Source organism: Heterodontus francisci, chromosome 29 (genome assembly GCF_036365525.1).
Source record: "Heterodontus francisci isolate sHetFra1 chromosome 29, sHetFra1.hap1, whole genome shotgun sequence".
Classification (NCBI taxonomy): domain Eukaryota; kingdom Metazoa; phylum Chordata; class Chondrichthyes; order Heterodontiformes; family Heterodontidae; genus Heterodontus; species Heterodontus francisci.
The window spans coordinates 17188494-17209007 of record NC_090399.1 but is presented as its reverse complement, the minus strand read 5'-3'; the positions used below and the strand labels follow the sequence as shown (position 1 = coordinate 17209007).

General features: G+C 49.4%; 1 protein-coding gene across 4 annotated transcripts in view; it reads left to right on the top strand.

Moving 5' to 3' along the window:
* syngap1a (synaptic Ras GTPase activating protein 1a) overlaps window positions 1-20514 on the top strand; it is a 703692-nt gene that overhangs the window by 301665 nt on the left and 381513 nt on the right. For 3 of the 4 annotated variants that reach the window (XM_068009530.1, XM_068009529.1, XM_068009531.1), the window contains exon 1: window positions 17159-17249. In XM_068009530.1, coding sequence (XP_067865631.1) covers window positions 17214-17249 — 36 coding nt within the window. In that variant the 5' untranslated portion in view covers window positions 17159-17213. Of the gene's footprint in view, window positions 1-17154; window positions 17250-20514 lie in introns of those variants that run through there. The other variant, XM_068009526.1, reaches the window with a different exon arrangement.

Genomic DNA, 20514 nt, shown 5'->3' with positions numbered 1-20514 from the left:
GGGACGGGCGTGGTCAGTGTATTGGGGTCACTGCAGGGCGAGTGTGGGACGGGCATGGTCAGTGTATTGGGATGACTGCAGGGCGAGTGTGGGAACGGGCGGTGTCATTGTTTTGGGGTCACTGCAGGGCGAGTGTGGGACGGGCGTGGTCAGTTTATTGGGGTCACTGCAGGGAGAGTTTGGGACGGGCGGTGTCAGTGTATTGGGGTCACTGCAGGGCGAGTGTGGGACGGGCGGTGTCAGTGTATTGGGGTCACTGCAGGGCGAGTGTGGGACGGGCAGTGTCAGTGTATTGGGGTCACTGCAGGGCGAGTGTGGGACGGGCGGTGTCAGTGTATTGGGGTCACTGCAGGGCGAGTGTGGGACGGGCGGTGTCAGTGTATTGGGGTCACTGCAGGGCGAGTGTGGGACGGGCCGTGTCAGTGTATTGGGGTCACTGCAGGGCGAGTGTGGGACGGGCGGGGTCAGTGTATTGGGGTGACTGCAGGGTGAGTGTGGGACGGGCGGTGTCAGTGTTTTGGGGTCCCTGCAGGGCGAGTGTGGGACGGACATGGTCAGTTTATTGGGGTCACTGCAGGGAGAGTGTGGGACGGGCGGTGTCAGTGTATTGGGGTCACTGCAGGGCGAGTGTGGGACGGGCGGTGTCAGTGTATTGGGGTCACTGCAGGGCGAGTGTGGGACGGGCCCTGTCAGTGTATTGGGATCACTGCAGGGCGAGTGTGGGACGGGCGGTGTCAGTGTATTGGGGTCACTGCAGGGCGAGTGTGGGACAGGCGGTGTCAGTGTATTGGGGTCACTGCAGGGCGAGTGTGGGACGGGCGGTGTCAGTGTATTGGGGTCACTGCAGGGCGAGTGTGGGACGGGCCGTGTCAGTGTATTGGGGTCACTGCAGGGTGAGTGTGGGACGGGCGAGGTCAGTGTATTGGGGTGACTGCAGGGTGAGTATGGGACGGGCGATGTCAGTGTTTTGGGGTCCCTGCAGGGCGAGTGTGGGACGGGCGTGGTCAGTTTATTGGGGTCACTGCAGGGAGAGTTTGGAACGGGCGGTGTCAGTGTATTGGGGTCACTGCAGGGCGAGTGTGGGACGGGCGGTGTCAGTGTATTGGGGTCACTGCAGGGCGAGTGTGGGACGGGCGGTGTCAGTGTATTGGGGTCACTGCAGGGTGAGTGTGGGACGGGCGGGGTCAGTGTATTGTGGTGACTGCAGGGTGAGTGTGGGACAGGCGATGTCAGTGTTTTGGGGTCCCTGCAGGGCGAGTGTGGGACGGGCGTGGTCAGTTTATTGGGGTCACTGCAGGGAGTGTTTGGAACGGGCGGTGTCAGTGTATTGGGGTCACTGCAGGGCGAGTGTGGGACGGGCGGTGTCAGTGTATTGGGGTCACTGCAGGGCGAGTGTGGGACAGGCGTGGTCAGTTTATTGGGGTCACTGAAGTGTGAGTGTGGGACAGGTGGGGTCAGTGTAATGGGGTCACAGCGGGGCGAGTGTGGGACGGGTGGGGTCAGTGTATTGGGGTCACTGCAGGGCGAGTGTGGGACGGGCGGGGTCAGTGTATTGGGGTCACTGCAGGGCGAGTGTGGGACGGGCGGAGTCAGTGTATTGGGGTCACTGCAGGGAGAGTGTGGGACGGGCGGGGTCAGTGTATTGGAGTCGCTGCAGGGCGAACGGGAACATTTGCACCTTCCTGAACAGGAAGGCGGAACTTCAGTTCGATTTCTCATTTGACCGATACCATCTCTGACAGTGCAGCTCTGCATCAGTACTGCACCGGGATTGTCGGCCCGGATCACATGCTCCAGTCTTGAACCCGTGACTTTTACGTCACAACCAACAGTAAAGTGCCGAACAGGCCCCAAGCCCAAACTAACCCAGTGTCAGCGACCCCAAAGTAACAGCTGTGGACACTTACACACTCGGGTTGTCTACTCTGGTTGGCCCCATTCCTGAGTATTCATCCTGTGGCCTCCCGGCTGCCTCACCCCCACGCACCTGCCATTGGTCCATCCTTTGTGAAACTCCGCCTTCCCCGGCCAATTGGGAGACTAACAATCTTGCCATTATCCGACTGATTCTCTGACTACACACTTCACCATTGCCAATGTTGAGAGCCTTCAAAGGGAATGAAATATGTTTAGATGTTTTACTTCTGACCGTTTTCCGGGTGGTGCTCGCAGCAGTTGTCCCGGAGGCAAGTCTTTAATTCCAGACGACTCCAGATCAATCCTGGAGGGTCGGTCGGTAATCCCGTAACAAGCCTGTGATTGTCTGCGGAAAAGTATACAAGTACCTGCGGCACAGTGGCGCAGTGGTTTGCACCGCAGCCTCACAGCTCCAGCGACCCGGGTTCAATTCTGGGTACTGCCTGTGCAAGTTCTCCCTGTGTCTGCGAGGGTTTTCTCCGGGTGCTCCGGTTTCCTCCCACAAGCAGGTTGATAGGTAAATTGGCCATTATAAATTGCCCCTAGTATAGATAGGTGGTAGGGGAATATAGGGACAGGTGGGGATGTGGTAGGAATATGGGATTAGTGTAGGATTAGTATAAATGGGTGGTTAATGGTCGGCACAGACTCAGTGGGCCGAAGGGCCTGTTTCAGTGCTGTATCTCTAAATCAAAAAAAAATTTAACAGACTGAGGCGGAAAGGGTTACTTTAAGAGCACAGGTTGCATAGTTTTGACATATTCCCTTCAGATAGATTGAATGACGATCTGACTGAGGTGTTGAAATGAGGAAAGGGTTTGATAGGGTAGCTGGGGAGGAACTATTTCCTCTGTTGGGGGGGGGAGTTCAGAACGTGCGTGGGGTGGAACTTGAAAATTCGAGCCACGCCGAGCAGGGGTCGACGCCAAGAAGCAGTTCTTCACACACAACGGGTTGTGGAAATCTGGAACTATCTTTCCCCTCTCCCCCGCCAAATAAGGCTGGGAGTCAGTTAGAGTTTTCAAAACTGAGGTTGGTAAGATCTTTTTATCTGCTGCGTAGTGAATGGAGGAATATGGAGCAAAAGTGGGTAAATGGAATTGCGGGTGTAGATCAGCCATGAGGTGACAGAACGGCGGAGCAGGTCGGAGGGGCTGAATGGCCTCCTCGCCCTAAAGTGGCGTGAGACAGCTCAGTGGGGCAGGAGTTAGTTGTGTGCAATGACGACCGGACTGTGAATCGCGCTTCTGATAGTTTTTACTATAACAGGCTGTTTTTAAAAACAAACCTCCCGGCAACGTTGATGAATTTACTGTATTCTACCATGGCACAGCCGCAATTTTCCAGAAACAAGAGGGAAGGGGCGCTCTGGATTCAACTGCCTACACACGGAGTTTGGTTGTGCGTGGGGCGGTGAGTGCCCAGGGAGATAGTAAGGTGGGGTGGGGTGGGGCGGGGCGGATAGTGTCGGCAGATTCGAGAATCTTTTTTTTTTCCTTCCGTCCCTCCAGTGCTGATGAAAGGCCGATTTTTCTCCCTTTTACGCCACATGATTTTCAGGTAATACTTGGGCAGGCAAGGGCGATAACTGGAAATCTGGGTCTGTTGCAGGCGAACTCCTGCACGTTTCTGGCCCCATCTGGAGTGCCGCGTCCAGTCATGGTGTTTTCAGCCCCACCCTGTCCCCCTGACCGTGAGGGATATTAGCCTTGGAAAAGGTCCAAAGGAGAACTCCAAAAAAACATTTCCCAGTTTAAAGAATGTCGGATAGGCTATTTACCTATCTGTTTACCTTAGAGGTCTATAAAATAAATTGAAGGGGCGGGTAGAGCCCATATTGAGAGATTATTCCAGTTTCAGGGGTTGAGTTTGAAGGTAGGAATAAACTGGACGTTCGTTGGTTCTCCCGGGAGATGACATGGCTGCGGGAGGTGTCTAGTTACGATGATCCAGCCGTCATGGTCTGGGGCAGACTTGCCGAAACCGCGGCCCTTCAAGTTTATATGCTTGTTTGTTCGCTCACGTTACTTTCACTGGCATCTCTTGCGGCAGCTGTCAGGAGTGCCAGCCCGATTGTAGTGCCCGTATTGAAATGAGGCAGGTATGTCAATTCCTTTTCCAACAGTAACGTTGCACTGAGACTGGGCGGTGATGCTATTGCTCTGGAGGCTTAAGTAAAACCAGAAAATGGCTGCAGCAGGTGCTTTGCAAAGGCCCTGCCGAGTTCTTCTTTCTGAATGGCTTTGCATCGTTCTCTTTTGTTTTATTTCCAAACTGCCGAGTATTTCTTTGTCAGTGTGAAGCTTCCATTCCCTTATTTCACCACCCCGTCGCCCCTCCCACCGCACAAGACCCGAAGGAGCCCTACTGACATGCAGTGTGGCACATTTGCGCGTACTGGAAGCTACATACATTAATACACAGGGCCCTGTTCTTTGCAGACAGAAAGAACATGTACAAACATTGTGCCTGTTTCAACTAAACAAAATAAGTGACAGCCATTTAGAACATAGAACAGTACAGCGCAGTACAGGCCCTTCGGCCCACGATGTTGTGCCGACCCTTTAACCTACTCTAAGATCAAACTACCTACATACCCTTCATTCTACTATCATCCATGTACCTATCCAAGAGTCGCTTAAATGTCCCTAATGTATCTGCTTCTACTACCACCGCTGGCAGTGCATTCCACGCACCCACCAGTCTCTGTGTAAAGAACCTACCTCTGACATCTCCCCTAAATCTTCCTCCAATCACTTTAAAATTATGCCCCCTGGTGATAGCCCTTTCCGCCCTGGAAAAAGTCTCTGGCTATCCACTCTATCTATGCCTCTCATCATCTTGTACCCCTCTATCAAGTCACCTCTCATCCTTCTTCGCTCCAATGAGAAAAGCCCTATCTCCCTCAATCTTTCTTCATAAGACATGCCCTCCAGTCCAGGCAGCATCCTGGTAAATCTCCTCTGCACCCTCTCTAAAGCTTCCACATCCTTCCTATAATGAGGCGACCAGAACTGAACACAATATTCCAAGTGTGGTCGAACCAGGGCCTTATAGAGCTGCAGCATAACCTCGCGGCTCTTAAACTCAATCCCCCTGTTAATGAAAGCCAACACACCATACGCCTTCTTAACAACCCTATCAACTTGGGTGGCAACTTTGTGCGATCTATGGATGTGGACCCCAAGATCCCTCTGTTCCTCCACACTGCCAAGAATCCTGTCTTTAAACCTGTATTCTGCATTCAAATTCGACCTTCCAAAATGAATCACTTCACACTTTTCCAGGTTGAACTCCATCTGCCACTTCTCAGCCCAGCTCTGCATCCTGTCAATGTCCCGTTGCAACCTACAACAGCCCTCCACACTATCCACAACTCCAGAAACCTTTGTGTCATCGGCAAACTTACTAACCCAGCCTTCCACTTCCTCATCTAAGTCATTTATAAAAATCACAAAGAGCAGAGGTCCCAGAACAGATCCCTGCGGAACACCACTGGTCACCGAGCTCCAGGCTGAATATTTTCCATCTACTACCACCCTCTGTCTTCTATGGGCCAGCCAATTCTGTATCCAGACAGCCAAATTTCCCTGTATCCCATGCCTCCTTACTTTCTGAATGAGCCTACCATGGGGAACCTTATCAACCGCCTTGCTAAAATCCATATACACCACATCCACTGCTCTTCCTTCATCAATGTGTTTTGTCACATCCTCAAAGAATTCAATAATGCTTGTGAGGCATGACCCGCCCCTCACAAAGCCATGCTGACTATCTCTAATCAAACTATGCTTTTCCAAATAATCATAAATCCTGTCTCTCAGAATCCTCTCCAATAATTTGCCCACTACCGACGTAAGACTGACTGGTCTATAATTCCCAGGGTTATCCCTATTCCCTTTCTTGAACAAGGGAATAACATTTGCCACCCTCCAATCATCTGGTACTACTCCAGTGGACAGTGAGGATGCAAAGATCATCGCCAAAGGCGCAGCAATCTCTTCCCTCGCTTCCCGTAATATCCTTGGGTATATCCCGTCTGGCCCCGGGGACTTATCTATCCTCATGTCTTTCAAAATTTCCAGCACATCCTCCTTCTTAACATCAACCTGTTCGAGCATATTAGCCTGTTTCACACTGTCCTCACAAACGACCAGGTCCCTCTCACTAGTGAATACTGAAGCAAAGTATTCATTTAGGACCTCCCCTACCTCCTCCGACTCCAGGCACAAGTTCCCTCCACTATCCCTGATCGGCCCGACCATCACTCCAGCCATCCTCTTGTTCCTCACATAAGTGTAGCACGCCTTGGGATTTTCCTTAATCATACCCACCACCAAGACTTTTTCATGTCCCCTTCTAGCTTTCCTAAGTCCCTTCTTCAGTTCCTTCCTGGCTACCTTGTAACCCTCTAGAGCCCTGTCTGATCCTTGCTTCCTCAACCTTAAAGTAAGCTTCCTTCTTCCTCTTGACTAGCTGTTCCACATCTCTTGTCAGCCAAGGTTCCTTCACCCGACCATCCCTCCCCTTGTCTCATCGGGACAATTTGCTGGTTCATCCCTCAGGGCAATGCCTTAACCAATCAGAGTCAAGCTGCCTGGTTTAAATTTCAAACGAAGCTTGGCAGTTAACTGTCAGTCACCGTAAACTGGTGCATTCGCCATGGCAATGCCTCTGCCAATCAGAGTTCACTTGCCAACCAATCAGCACTCTCTTCTCATACAGTAAAAAGTTGTTGCTTTCCCTTGCATTGGTGTTCTTGTGGATTGTCCTGATGAGTGCAAGACAAAAAGCTTCGACAGCATGTCTCTATTTTCAGCAGTACCCAAGTTCTATACTACCAAATGACTATTTGTAAACTTGCATTTACACAGCGGCTCTCACGCCCTCAGGACGTTGCTGTTGTAATGCAGGAAATGTGGCGGTCAGGTTGTGCACAGAAAGCTCCCAGAAACAACAATGTGATAATGGTCAGCTGGTCTGTTTTTAGTGATGTTCGTTGAAGGGTAAATATTGGCCGGGACACCAGGAGAACTCACCTGCTCTTCGAAATAGTGCCATGGGATCTTTTACACCCACCTGAGGGTCAGACCAAGCCACGGGTCAACACCTTATCCAAAAGCTGGCACCGCTGACAGTGCAGTAATCCCTTGGTACAGCCTTGGGAATGGAAGCCTAGATTTCTGTACTCCAATTTCTGGACAAATTTATTTTTTGACTGAGGAAAAACCCCTCGAACTAGTGACTTCTTAATCTTCGTCCCTTTCCTATGACACCGAGCAGCGGATGAGCTAGGTTTTGTCCTGCGCTCAATATCATGGAAATACTGTTGCTATGCAACAATTTAGTTGTCTAATTAGTTGCTAGATCCCTCCTCCTCCTGTTGTCAAACAACATTGCACCTTTAAGTTGAATTACGCAGATCTGACGTCCTTCTTCCCAGGAGCAACCAGAAATGAATACTTAACTTGTGGCAACACACATTCTCTTGTCAGTGACATCCATTTATTTTCAGAACCATTTGAAAGAACATTGATCACAAGCTCAATCTGTACATTTCTACCTGTTTTCTCTGCCTCTTTTTCCTTCGACTTCACTTTCTCCATCTCCTTTCCATTCTCTCTGTATCTCTCTTTCTAACATTCTCCATCTTCCTTTCTCTCCATCACCATGTCCCTTTCTAGCTCTGTCACGTCTCTCTCTCTCTCTCTCTCTCTCTCCCTCTGTCCATCACTTTCCCACTAACTCCCCCACACTCTCTATAAATAACAGGCTGGTTCATTCACGTCCTCTTCCAGATGAACCTCAAATAAAAATCTCAGCCTTTCAGTATTTAACATATTCCATTATTCACATTGACGATAGGAAGCTGGGTGCAGCTTCAGAAGTGAGTTCGTTTGTCTTGGTGCTTTTTTTAAAAAAAAATGGTAATACTTAATAACTTTTACCGATGAAAGGCCTATTGGTGTTGGGAAATGGAGCACATCACCCATTATGTTGTCCTTTCAAAGTCTCCCAGGACAGGTACAGCACGGGATTGGCTGGGCAATTTGGGAAGCACTTCCTGCCTGCAATCAGGGGGGGACTAGCTGCAGCTGTGTTGCTGCAACTGGAGAGGAGGGAGTGGAGTAACTGGAAAGAGGTGACTGCACAGCGGAGAGAGCTGCATTTACTGTGGAACTGTTGCACCTTTTCAAGGACTAAGACCTGCAAGTCATTTTGGAGAGGTGGGTGTTGGAGCACCAGAGAACTGTTTGTTGTTTGGACTGTTGGGGGAGGGAGGAGGCACCGGAAGGTCCAGGGGTGGGGCTGCCAAATTCTATAGGGAGCCTCTGTACTTGCTCTTGTGTTTCCCTTCCGTCCTGCACAAAAGGGGCTCCTTCCCCACCCCCAACTGTGTGGCTCGGGACAGCTGGAGCTGCCCGGCTGAAGACAATCTTTATACAACAGGAAAGGGAGAGAATTGGGCAGCTCTCGCCGACCCGGGCGAAGAACCCTCCCCTAACTGGAAGACTGGACTGTAGACTCTGCAGCAAGGTGCTCCAACCACCAATTGAACTGTAACATCCTCGCAGCTGTTCTCTCCCTTCCATCACTCGGCCACCTATCCTCTCCTTGCCCTTTTCAGCCCTATACTCCTCTACTCTCACCTGCAACCCCCACCCCCCATCATATTGCTTGTGTTAAAGAGAAAACTGTTGTGTGCTTTGTTACTTGGGGGTGGGCGTGGCTCTGCAACCCCATGGCAACCCCTTTTTGCCAGTGGCGGGGCCTTCACGCGCATATGCTACTGCAGCTGCACCTGTTGCCCCATCACCGTTTGCACTAATAACATCAAAGCATGGGGTCAAGAGCTACGTCCACCCAAACATGTCAGTAGAGGTATGCGTAAAGGCAATGGCTGAGGTTGTTGGCCCTTCGGCCATTGTTGCTACCTCAAAAATGTACGGGAAGGCGGTGTTTTTCCCGAAGACCGAGCGGGCGGTGTCCCTGGCTCTGAGCAAGGGGCTCACCGTGGGCGGGACCTTTCTGCCAGTGGACCCCCTGGACGAATGTCCCGCCCTTCATTCCCGGTGAGCTCCTCCTTCCCCACCTGCACCATCTGGGAGAGGTGAAGACGGGACTCACCCCAGTCCTGCTCGGTCTTCGGGAGAACAGCCTCCGGCACATGTTCCTCAGGGCGTTCTGGGATGTCCTGGGGGGCGATTACGCGCGGGTCCTGGGGGAAAGCCTGGCGACCGGGGAGATGCCCCTCTAGTGGCGCAGGGCAGTCATCGGCCTGATGCCGAAGAGGGGCGATCTCCACCTGTTTAAAAATTGGCATCCGGTCTCCCTCCTCAGCACGGATTATAAGATCTTTGCCCGGGCTATGCCTGGGCTCCGTGCTGGCCCACATGATCCACCCCGACCAGTCCTACACGGTCCCGAGCCGGTCCATCCGGGGCAACATCCACCTGCTCCGGTACCTGATCCATCCTTCCCAGAGGACTGGTCAGTCGGTCGCCTTTCTCTCCCTCGATCAGGTGAAGGCATTCGACAGGGTGGATCACGAATACCTTTTTGGGATTCTGCGCGCTTTCAGACCCAGGCCGCATTTTGTGGCCTGGGTCCAACTTTTATACGCCGCCGCAGAGTGTCTAGTCAAAGTTAACGAGTCCTTGATGGCACCCCTTCGCTTTGGGAGAGGAGCACGCCAGGGATGCCTCATGTCCAGCCAATTGTACACCACCTGCGTGGAGGCGTTCCTGTACCTGCTTCGCAGGAAGTTGACCGGATTGGCTCTGCGCGAGCTGGCCATGCGGGTCGTCCTCTCGGCTTACGCCAATGACATGATCCTCACGGTCACAGATCCCGTTGACTTGCAGAGGATGCGCGTCTGCCAGCAGACCTTTTCTGCTGCATCCTCCACGAGGATCAATTGGGAGAAATGTTCCGGACTCCTGGTTGGTCAGTGGCGGGTGGACTCCCTGCCGGAGGAGTTGACACCTTTTGAGTGGAGCACCACGCACCTCCTCTATCTGGGAGTCCACCTTTGCCCCTCTGAGGAAGCCTGGCCGGCAAACTTGCAGAAGTTGGAGGCGAAAGTCACCGCTCGGCTGGGGCGCTGGACAGGACTGCTCCAAGTGCTTTCCTACAGGGGCCGAGCGCTGGTCATGAACCAACTGGTGGCCTCGATGCTGTGGTACCGCTTGGTCACTTTGGCCCCACCCGCTGCATGCACCACCAAGATCCAGAAGAAACTCGTCTATTACTTCTGGGGCAAGAGGAAACACTGGGTCTCTGCCGCGGTCCTGAGTCTCCCGATTGAGGAGGGCAGCCAGTCGCTGGTGTGCGTCCACACTCAGGCTGCGACTCTCCGCCTTTGGACCCTGCAGAGATACCTGTACGTCGAGCGTCCTCCCAGATGGTGTGCGCTGATAGCTTATCTTTTCCGCCAGTGTCACTGCCTTCAAGACGACACGTAGCTCCTGGTGGAGTCCGTTAGCCGCGCCTCTCTGAGGGAGTTGCCTGTCTTTTACTGGGATCTATTCCGAGTCTGGAACATGGTTGCCTCCAGTCAGCGCGCTCCCCCGCCGGCAGAGGAGAGTGCCTCGGCTGTCCGGGTGGCCGACTCCGGGGACGGACCGGCAGGTGGAGGAGCAGCTGAAGCCCCGGGACGCCCCTCACTGCGGGTGGCGAGGGGGCTCAGGAGAGCGGAGCGCTCCGGGCCGAGCTGACCCCCGCTCGGCCGGAACTGCTCATCGGACCCAGGCCCTGAAACCCTGCTCGGGAGCCGCTCCTGCACAACCTGAACCGCTTCTTGGAACTGCCCTCTGTGCCATTCCAATCGGCGTGGAGGGGTTTCCTGTACAGGCTGCTCCTGCACACTCTCCACTTCCTCGCCCTCGTCAGCCGGCCGGACACACCCTGCCGGTCCGCGTTGCCATCTGACGGCGAGGGGAAACACCAATGGAAGTCTCTCTATGCGGGAGTCTTCCCCCTTAACATCGGGGACCTGGGGTGGAGGGTGTTGCACAGGGCAGTTCCGTCCAATAGACTTTTAAGCAGGTTCACAGACTCCCAGGCCGCCTGTACTTTCTGAAGCCTGGACGAGTCTGTGTTGCACTTATATACGGCGTGTGCGAGGTTGCAGCCCCTCTTTGAGTATTTGAAGGGGCTGCTCCTCACGTTCTAGCTGCACTTCAGTCCCACGCTCCTGATCTTTGGGCACCCGGTGAGGAGGGGCGTGGGCCGGGAGGAGGATCTCCTCGTCGATCTGCTCCTGGGCCTGGCCAAGGTGGCAATTCACAGGTCCAGGCTGCGGGCCGTCGGAGGGTCCGTCCTCCCTGATTGCCTGCCCCTCTTCTGCGGTTATGTTTGCGCCCGGGTGTCCCTGGAGAAGGAGCATGCGGTGTCCGCTGGTACGCTTGAGGCCTTCCGCGACCGGTGGGCACCGCAGGGACTGGAGTGCATCGTCAACGCCGAGAATGGCATCTTAATTTGAGTCTTTTTATTTATTTATCTGTTTTTAATAAAGTTTATTTTTAAAATATGTATAGAAAGGGGGCCTAAGGAATGAAGGTCCCCTCGCCATAAAATATATAAAAGGGGCCTGGGGTATAAAGGCCACCTTAAAAAAAAAGAGTTAGATATGGAGTAAAGCTCCCTCTACATTGTTCCATCAAACACTCCCAGGGCAGGCTAGATATACACAGCAGAACTGGATGCAGAGTGCCTGCCTGCTCCAAGGAGGTGGGCAGTCAATGTGCATACTTAAACGCCCTATTAAGGCCCATTTTATGGGTCCACTGGCATTTTGTCGATGCGGGTGGCGGGGTCAGGGATGACCCCACTCCATGTGGGAAGGCCGCCAGTTTAATGGAAGCAGCCTCCATGCGTCACCCTGGGGGGGGGAGCCATTGGAGCTGGAGACTCGATTGCCCAAAGAGGGGGGGGGGGGACGCAGGCAGGGGAGGCAACCCCCGTGGCCCCAACAATCTCCCTGGGGAGTTTTCCCTCTGACCCTTGGGCCCCTGAATTTTTCATATCTTTTTGGTGATGTTGGTTGAGGGATAAATATTGATCAGGACACTGGGGAGAACTCCCCTGCTGTTCTTCAAAATAGCAAGGGAGCATCTTGTAAATAGTGACCACAACACAGTAGTGTTTGACATCAAACTCAAGAGGGAGAAAGATCACACCCAAAGCAAGGTTTTAAACTTAAGTGAGACTGACTTTGAAGGAATGATTGGTAAGCTGAACTGATTAAACTGGGATGAGCAAAAAAACAGGCTATTTGGCCATTATCACATCCCGGCTTGTGGAAATTGGCTGCTACATCTCCTACATTACAACAGTGACTACACTTCAAAAAATACTTCATTGGCTGTAAAGTGCTTTGAGACATCTGGTGGTCATGAAAAGTGTTATGTAAATGCAAGTCAACAAGTAAACCTATCTGTCACGGACAGGTGGAAAGTGGTGAGGGTGACTTGCACCTTTCACCTTTCAAGTGACTGCAGTTAGTGTTTTAAAAATAACGTTTTAGTCCCTGAGTGTTTTAAGAGTCAAATAGATAAACAACAGGTTTTTTTAGGTTAAGAAGAAAGATGAATATTTATTTTTTACACAATTGCCGAAAAATGTTCGTGACTTCACACGTTCACACACCCACCAGCACACAAGGAAAGACAAAGAGTAGAGGGTCACATGCAAGTAGAGTCCAGTTGTTGTAAAAAAATAAGTCTGTTGTTTTAAAAAACCTTTAGAAGTTTTTTGGAGGAAATCTTTCAGCGGTGCAGGCCTGAAAAGGATGAAGTGTTGTCGGCTCCTCGTGATTTAAGCCTCAATCTTGAAGTCAATGGTGGATATCCTGGTTCATTTTCACAGATGGGGGGGTTCCAAAGTCACCTTGCAGTTTCTCTGCTGCAGTAGTTATCAGCAGGGATCCTGCTTACAGCAGTCTCACAGCTGCTCTGACTAGAAAAGACCTTCTCTGACTGTTCTGCTGTTCTTCCCCTCTCTCTCTCTCTCTCTCCATAGAGATACCTTTTAAGATAGGAACTAGTCAGGTTGGAATATTGGTCAGGTGACTAAGGGCTATCTCTTCTGGTGGTTCATTCTGCTAAAGTAGTGCTAGTTCACACCTATTATTTTGGTAGTTGTTTAGTAGTACAGAACTTGAGTATTGCTGAAAGTAGAGACATGTTGTCGAAGCTTTTCGTCTTGCACTCATCAGGACAATCCGCAAGAATAACCAATGTAAGGGAAAAACATCACCTTATACTGCATGAGAAGAGAGTGCTGATTGGTTGGCAAGTGAACTCTGATTGGCAGAGGCGTTATCATGGCGAATGCATCAGTTTACGGTGTCATGCAGACCCCCCACCTGCCAAGAATGAGGCATAGTAATTTTGTCATATGAACATCAATTGCTGGAGTGAAGAGATGACTTGATTGAAGAGACCAGCAGTGGCTGAAAGAACATTTTGTTAAGACCAGGTGAGAAAGAGGTCTAGGGTTCCCTTTCAGCCTTCACCTGGTCTTATTGTAACAGGGTTTAATTTTAAACACACCTTGTTTTTAGCTTCTCCCTTGGTGAATCCTTGTTCATCACTTTCCAATTATAAGGCAAAGAAACCAGCACAAACAAGCTTTCTTAGGTTTAAAGAAGAAAAGTTGAAATTTATTAAATGTAAACTTAAACTATAATTCGGTTAACACCTATGGATACACGATGCGACCATGCGAGCATGCATATGCGATACACACATGCAAATAGAGACAGAAAAGAGCAGAAGGAAAATAAAGTGGAAAAGTTTGAGGCAATATTTGAAGAGTTGTTGTTACAGTTCTTCGAGTTCACTGTAGAATCCTTGATTGTAGGTCGATCTTGCTTTTCGTTGGGGCCCAGTATTCTTCTTAAACCTGGTTTGCTATAGGAGACTTTTCTCTCTTGGGGTTCAATGTGTCTTCAGTGGATTCAGAGACTTGTGAGAAAGAGATAGGGGCAGACAGGAGAGATTTTCTCAGTCCAGGAGCAAACAGCTTTCTGCCCAAACTGTTTGTACAAATTCCAAAAACTCAGGTTACCCAGCAGGTTAGTCATGTGACTAGCTGGCTTGACCATGTCCATTTGTGTATTCGGCCATCTAAGCAGTCAATCTGGAATGCGAGCTCCCCCACCTTCAACGTCTGGTGATCAAAAGTCCATTGTGGGTTGAATGTGTCAGGGAATGGCTGCTTTGGCTTTCTAATCACTGTCTGTTAATATGAGAATGTCTGATCCAGCCATGGTTGATCTGTTTAACAAGTCCTTTCTTCACTCCAGTAACAGTTTAAAATCAATATTCATGACAAAATTAATGTGCCTCATTCTTGGCAGATGGGGGCCTAGCATGACAATTTACATGCTAAAGACAGTGCTTGGAGAGACAATAGAACTACTCCCTGGTCCAATTAACCCAAATGGATTTTGATCACCAGACATCGAAGGTGTCAGGAAGCTTATATTCCAGGGTCTGCTGAGGTGATAGAATCCATAAATGCAGAAGTGGTTAAACCAGCTGGTCACGTGACTAACTGGCTGGTCCAGGCCTTTTTGAATTAGATACAGGACATTTTGAATTCAGAAGGCAGATTTGCAACTGAAGTTGGAACAAGCAAGCCTCTACCCTGGCTGTGTCTCTGTCGCCTTCTCCCAAGCTACTGGACCCACGGAAGACACAAAAACCTCAAGAAAGAAAAGACTCCGACATCGAAACAAGTTGAAGTGCGAACTGGGCCCCAACGAACAACAAGACCTACCAGCAAACAAAGACTCCACTTTGAACTCAAAGGACAGTAAATAGAAACCCATCTATTGCCTCAAACTTTTCCCCTTTATTCTTTCTAAATTTTCTGTCTCTATCTGCGTGTGTGTTTATCGCGTATGCATGCTTGCGTAGTCACGTCACATATTCATAGTTGTTAACCAGATTAGAGTTTAAGATTAATAAACTTCTACCTTTCTTGTTTAACTCTAAGAAATCCTGTCTGAATTGATTTCTTTGCCTTATAATTGGAAAGCGGTGAACAAGGATTCACTATGGGGGAGCTAAAATACAGTGTTTTAAAAAAAAATTAAACCCTGTTATGGTTAAACCAGGCAAAGGCTGAGAGGGAACCCCTTGACCCCTTCTCACCCGGTCGTAACAATGGTGACTGACAGTTAACTGCCAAGCTTTGTTTAAAATTTAAACCAGAAAGCTTGACTCTGATTCGTCAAAGCATTGCCCTGAGGAATGAACCAGAGAATGGCTGTCACTTATTTTGTTCAGCTGAAACGGGCGCAATGTTTATACATGTTCTTTCTGTCTGCAAAGAACAGGGCCCTGTGTATTAATATATGTAACTTTCAGACCACGCAAATGTGCTGCACTGCGAGCCGGACTGACAATCTTAAATTGGTTACCAATGTAATTCTTAGCACACTGAGGATTATTTAGCAAATGTTGTCCAATCACGGAATCACATCTAATGTTGGACACTGTTTTTTACATTTTTCAAGCACGGGCTCGTTGGGTATGGTCCATACCTTGCCCGTTGCAAACAGCAGTAGGAACATGTTGTTTGATACGATCCACCAGTCTTTGGGACGTACGGCTTATATACCGAGCATCACAATGGCATTGAAATTCATATATCACATTACTCATAAGCAGGATGTCTTTTTGGCTTGACAGCAACATCCTGTTAGTGGCGAACACCACACGTGTTGCTACTGCGTAGTAGCAGCGTGAAACAGCTGGCTTTGCCTGTTGCTCAAATATTTGGGATATATTACCCTTCCAGGGTAATTTGAGGTAGACTGGGCACTTTTCAGGGCCAAAAAAGACTGGAAATTTACCAATATCATTCCATTAGCCAAGAAATGTGTGAGAGAGAAACTCGGTAACGATGGACCTGTCAGTTTACTGTCATTTTGTGGGGAAGCCACTCGAATCTGTCATTAGGGATCGAGTTACTGAACAGTTGAACAAACGTGAACTGATCGACGACAGCCAACAGGATTTTGTTAAGGGTTGGTGATGTCTCATTGATCTAGTTTGAGGAGGTTTTAATAAGCTGGATAAGGGAGTGTCACCTTTGGCATGTTTCCGGCAGTTCCTGCAGCCATACTGGTGCCAAACGTCGTGTCCTGCACTCCTTTGGACCCCACCAGAAAGGCCGAGAGGGGGGTTTTGACGACTGGGCAACCCTCAACCTCCAAAAATTTGCCCAGTCATGCGCCATGGAGAGGTCACTCCACTGACCACCTCCAGGCGCGTATCCATTGTCTCTCGAGATAAGGAGGCCCAAAAGAAAGAAGGGAGTGTCTATGGATGTTATCTATATGAACTTTCAGAAGGCATTCAATAATCTTACACACACAAACGATTACGAGCAAAAAATGGGAGGGCACTGAATTGGACTTTGTCTCTTACTTTGCAGCCAATTTCCAGCCCGAGTCAGATTGATTGGTGCTGTTTAACAAGGGGTGTTCCCCAGGGAATCTGTTCAGGAGCCTCAAGTTATCTTAAAAGTAGAACGAGGCTCTTCAGGAGCAAAATCAAGAAGCACTTTATCACGCAAAGGGTAGAAGACCCCCAAAAAAAAGCTGTGGCTGCAGCGGCTCTTTTGAAATTTTCAAAGTTGACAGTTTTTGTTTTGTTGGGTAAGGGTATCAAGGGACAGGGAGAAAAGGTGTAAAAATGGAGTTGAGGTACAGGTTAACAGCGATCTAATTCAATTGTGGAGTGGGCTCGAGGGGGGGGGGGGTCTGCCCATTCCTATGAGTTAAGCTCCTATTACACTGTCCCTTTAAACACTTCAAGCTACAATCAGTGTGCTGGGAAACAAAGATAATTGTATCATCTGAAACCTACGCATGAATGAAGGAAAGAAATATAGTGGCCGGTTTGTGCACAGCAAGGTTCCACTAACAGCAGTCAGACAATGGCCAAATAATCTGTTTTTGGTGATGTTGGTTGAGCCATAAATAGTGGCCAGAACACTGGGAGAGCTCTCCTGCCCGTCTTCAAAATAGTGTCATGGGATCTTTTACATCCACCGGGGAGGGTATTCGGGACCTCCTTGTTAAGCCTCATCTGAAAGACACTTCCATACCAGCACTGGGAGTGTCAGTATGCTTACGTTCTCAAGATCCTAAAGTGGGTGTTGAACCTGCGACCTGTCCACACAAACACTGAAGCCTTCTTTTCACCTTGTGCCTTTCAGAGTATCACCCAGGTCGGTCTTCGCGGCGGAAGAGCATTCCTGGAGGGAAGCAGCTGAGCATGGATGCTGTGACCTCTGCACCCTTCCGGCCATCAGTAAGTACACAATTCTGAGCTGAAACTGATTGTATGCAGTAAGCTGTGAGCTGCTTGTGTCAGGCAGCTGGTGATCCCCCTCTCACTGCAACGCACGCATCCGATCTCAGGGGAAGCCTGCCTTTTTTTTCTTCTTTCGCGGGATGTGGGTGTCGCTGGCTAGGCCAGCATTTTTTGCCCATCCCTAATTGCCCTTGAGAAGGTGGTGGTGAGCTGCCTTCTTGAACCACTGCAGTCCATGTGGGGTAGTTACACCCACAGTGCTGTCAGGAAGGGAGTTCCAGGATTTTGACCCAGCGACAGTGAAGGAACGGCAATGTAGTTCCAAGGCAGGATGGTGTGTGGCTTGGAGGGGAACTTGCAGGTTGTGGTGTTCCCATGCATCTGCTGCCCTTGTCCTTCGAGGTGGTAGAGGTTGCAGGTTTGGAAGGTGCTGTCTAAGGAGCCTTGGTGAGTTGCTGCAATGCATCTTTAGATGGTACACACTGCTGCCACTGTGCGTCGGTGGTGGAGGGAGTGAATGTTTGTAGATGGGGTGCCAATCAAGTGGGCTGCTTTGTCCTGGATGGTATTGAGCTTCTTGAGTGTTGTTGGAGCTGCACTCATCCAGGCAAGTGGAGAGTATTCCATCACACTCCTGACTTGTGCCTTGTAGATGGTGGACAGGCTTTGGGGAGTCAGGAGATGAGTTACTCGCCACAGGATTCCTAGCCTCTGACCTGCTCTTGTAGTCACAGTATTTATATGGCTACTCCAGTTCAGTTTCTGGTCAATGGGAATGGTAATCCCCATTGATGGCAGGGGATTTGCCACACTCAGTCAAATGCTGTCTTGATATCAAGGGCAATCACTCTCGCCTCACCTCTTGAGCTCAGCACTTTTGTCCATGTTGGGACCAAGGCTGTAATGAGGTCAGGAGCTGAGTGACCCTAGCAGAACCTATGAGGGCTGCTCCTCACAGTGAGTGAGGAGCGGGATCGATCTTTATTTATAACTTGGTGAAATGCACTGGAAATGTGTTGGCTTTGATCACATAGAATTACATCGAATGTACAGCATAGAAAGAGGCCATTTGGCCCAACTAGCCTATGCTGTGTTTATGCTCCACACAAGCCTCCTCCTACCCCTACTTCATCTCATCCTGTCAGCATAACCTGCTGTGCCTTTCTCTTATACCCATCTAGATTCCCATTAAATACATCAAAAAGAATTGCTACAAGTCTCCCTGGTAACAACAGCGGAGTGTTCAATTATCACTATCGCCACAATGTGTGCGCTGTATAATTACTGATATATCGGTAATACATTTTCATAGCTCATGTAATCTTTATTGGACTCCACTCAGCCAATCTGAGGACTATGATTTAAAAATGCCATGACTAACTGACCTTTAACCCACATGAGCGTGCAGGGCCATTTAAATCAGCAGCTTATTTAGTTTGTTTTAAAAATACATTTATTCCAATCAAACCAGTAGAGCGCTGAATTTTCTTGTTATAAAGTAAATGGGCAGCACAGTGGCGCAGTGGTTAGCACCGCAGCCTCACAGCTCCAGGGACTCGGGTTCGATTCTGGGTGCTGCCTGTGCGGAGTTTGCAAGTTCTCCCTATGACCGCGTGGGTTTTCGCCGGGTGTTCCGGTTTCCTCCCACCGCCAAAAGACTTGCAGGTGATAGGTAAATTGGCCATTGTAAATTGCCCCCAGTGTAGGTAGGTGGTAGGGAATATGGGATTACTAGAGGGTTAGTATAAATGGGTGGTTATTGGTCGGCACAGACCCGGTGGGCCGAAGGGCCTGTTTCAGTGCTGTATCTCTAAATAAAAAATAAATAAATAAAATAAAAAGTGAGCACTGATTAAAGCCAGCCAGTTAGACCACAACTGTGATCAGCTTCTTGTCACCGAGACACGAAGAGAGAGATTAAATGCCTTGGCCGAGCCATGTGACAGATTCCTAATGTCAAGTGGAGTCCATTGCGAGGAAAGGCATGTGTAGTTTGTCGAGCTTCCCAGGCTGCATGACTAGGAAGTGAAGGGCAGAAGGGTTTTTCCTGTCATCCGACAAAAATTTGGGAATTTCTTTCACAATTCCAAAACAACTTTGAAAGAAACTCGGGATTGAGTTGCCTCAAGTTTTTATTTGGGACAAAGGGCCAATTTATTTTGTTACGACCAGGCGAGACAGGGGTCTAGGGATTCCCTCTCAGCCTTTGTCTGGTTTAACCATAACAGGGTTTAATTTTAAAAATCACTGTGATTTAGCTCCCCCTCAGTGAATCCTTGTTCACTGCTTTCCAATTGTAAGGCAAAGAAATTAATCAAGACAGCTTTTCTTAGATTTAAACAAGAAAGGCGGAAGTTTATTGATCTTAAACTCTAATTCCAATTAACGACTATGAATATGCGACGTGACCATGCTAGCATGCAGGTGCGATAAACACACACGCAGATAGAGACAGAAAAAGTCGAAAGAATAAAGGGGAAAAGTTTGAGGCAATATCTGGTGGTTATTTACTGTCCTTTGAGTTCATTATGGAGTCTTTGGCTGCCGGTAAGTCTTCCTGTTCGTTGGGACCCAGTGTACACTTTAACTTGTTTCAATGTAGGAGTTTTTTCTCTCTTGAGGTTTATGTGTCTTCAGTGGGTCCGGAAGCTTGTGAGAAAGCGAGAGAGAGCCAGTCAAGAGACAGGCTCTCTAGTTCCAGGTTCAGTAATAATCTGCAGTCTGAATTAAAACAGTCCTGTGTCTAGTTCAAAAAGCCTGGACCAGCTGGTTAGTTATGTGACCAGCTGGTTTAACCACTCCTGCATTTGTGGATTCCAAAGCCCTCAGTGGGGGGAGTGGTGTAGTGCTGTCTCCCACCCCAACAAGATGTGGATCACCATTGCCCAGCCCAATCTCTGTTAATTGAATCAGTGAGCAATTCTTTTGTCTCTCCAAGCACGGTCTCTTCGTATGCAAATGTCCTCCAGCCAAGTGTCTGGTGATCTCTTGTAAAACAACTCATTTCTTCACTCCAGCAACAGTTTAAAATTAATGTTCATGATGAAATTAATATGCCTCATTCTTGGCCGGTTGGGGTCTTCATGACAATATCAATATCTTAAAATTGTAACACTATTCTCTTCTGAGCACCTCACAAACAAATTGATCCAGCATGTGAAAATAGTGAAATCTGTTGTTGTGTGAGCTCCCTGTACACTGTCAGGTCAAACACTCCCAGGGCAGGTACAGCACGGGGTTAGATACAGAGTAAAGCTCCCTC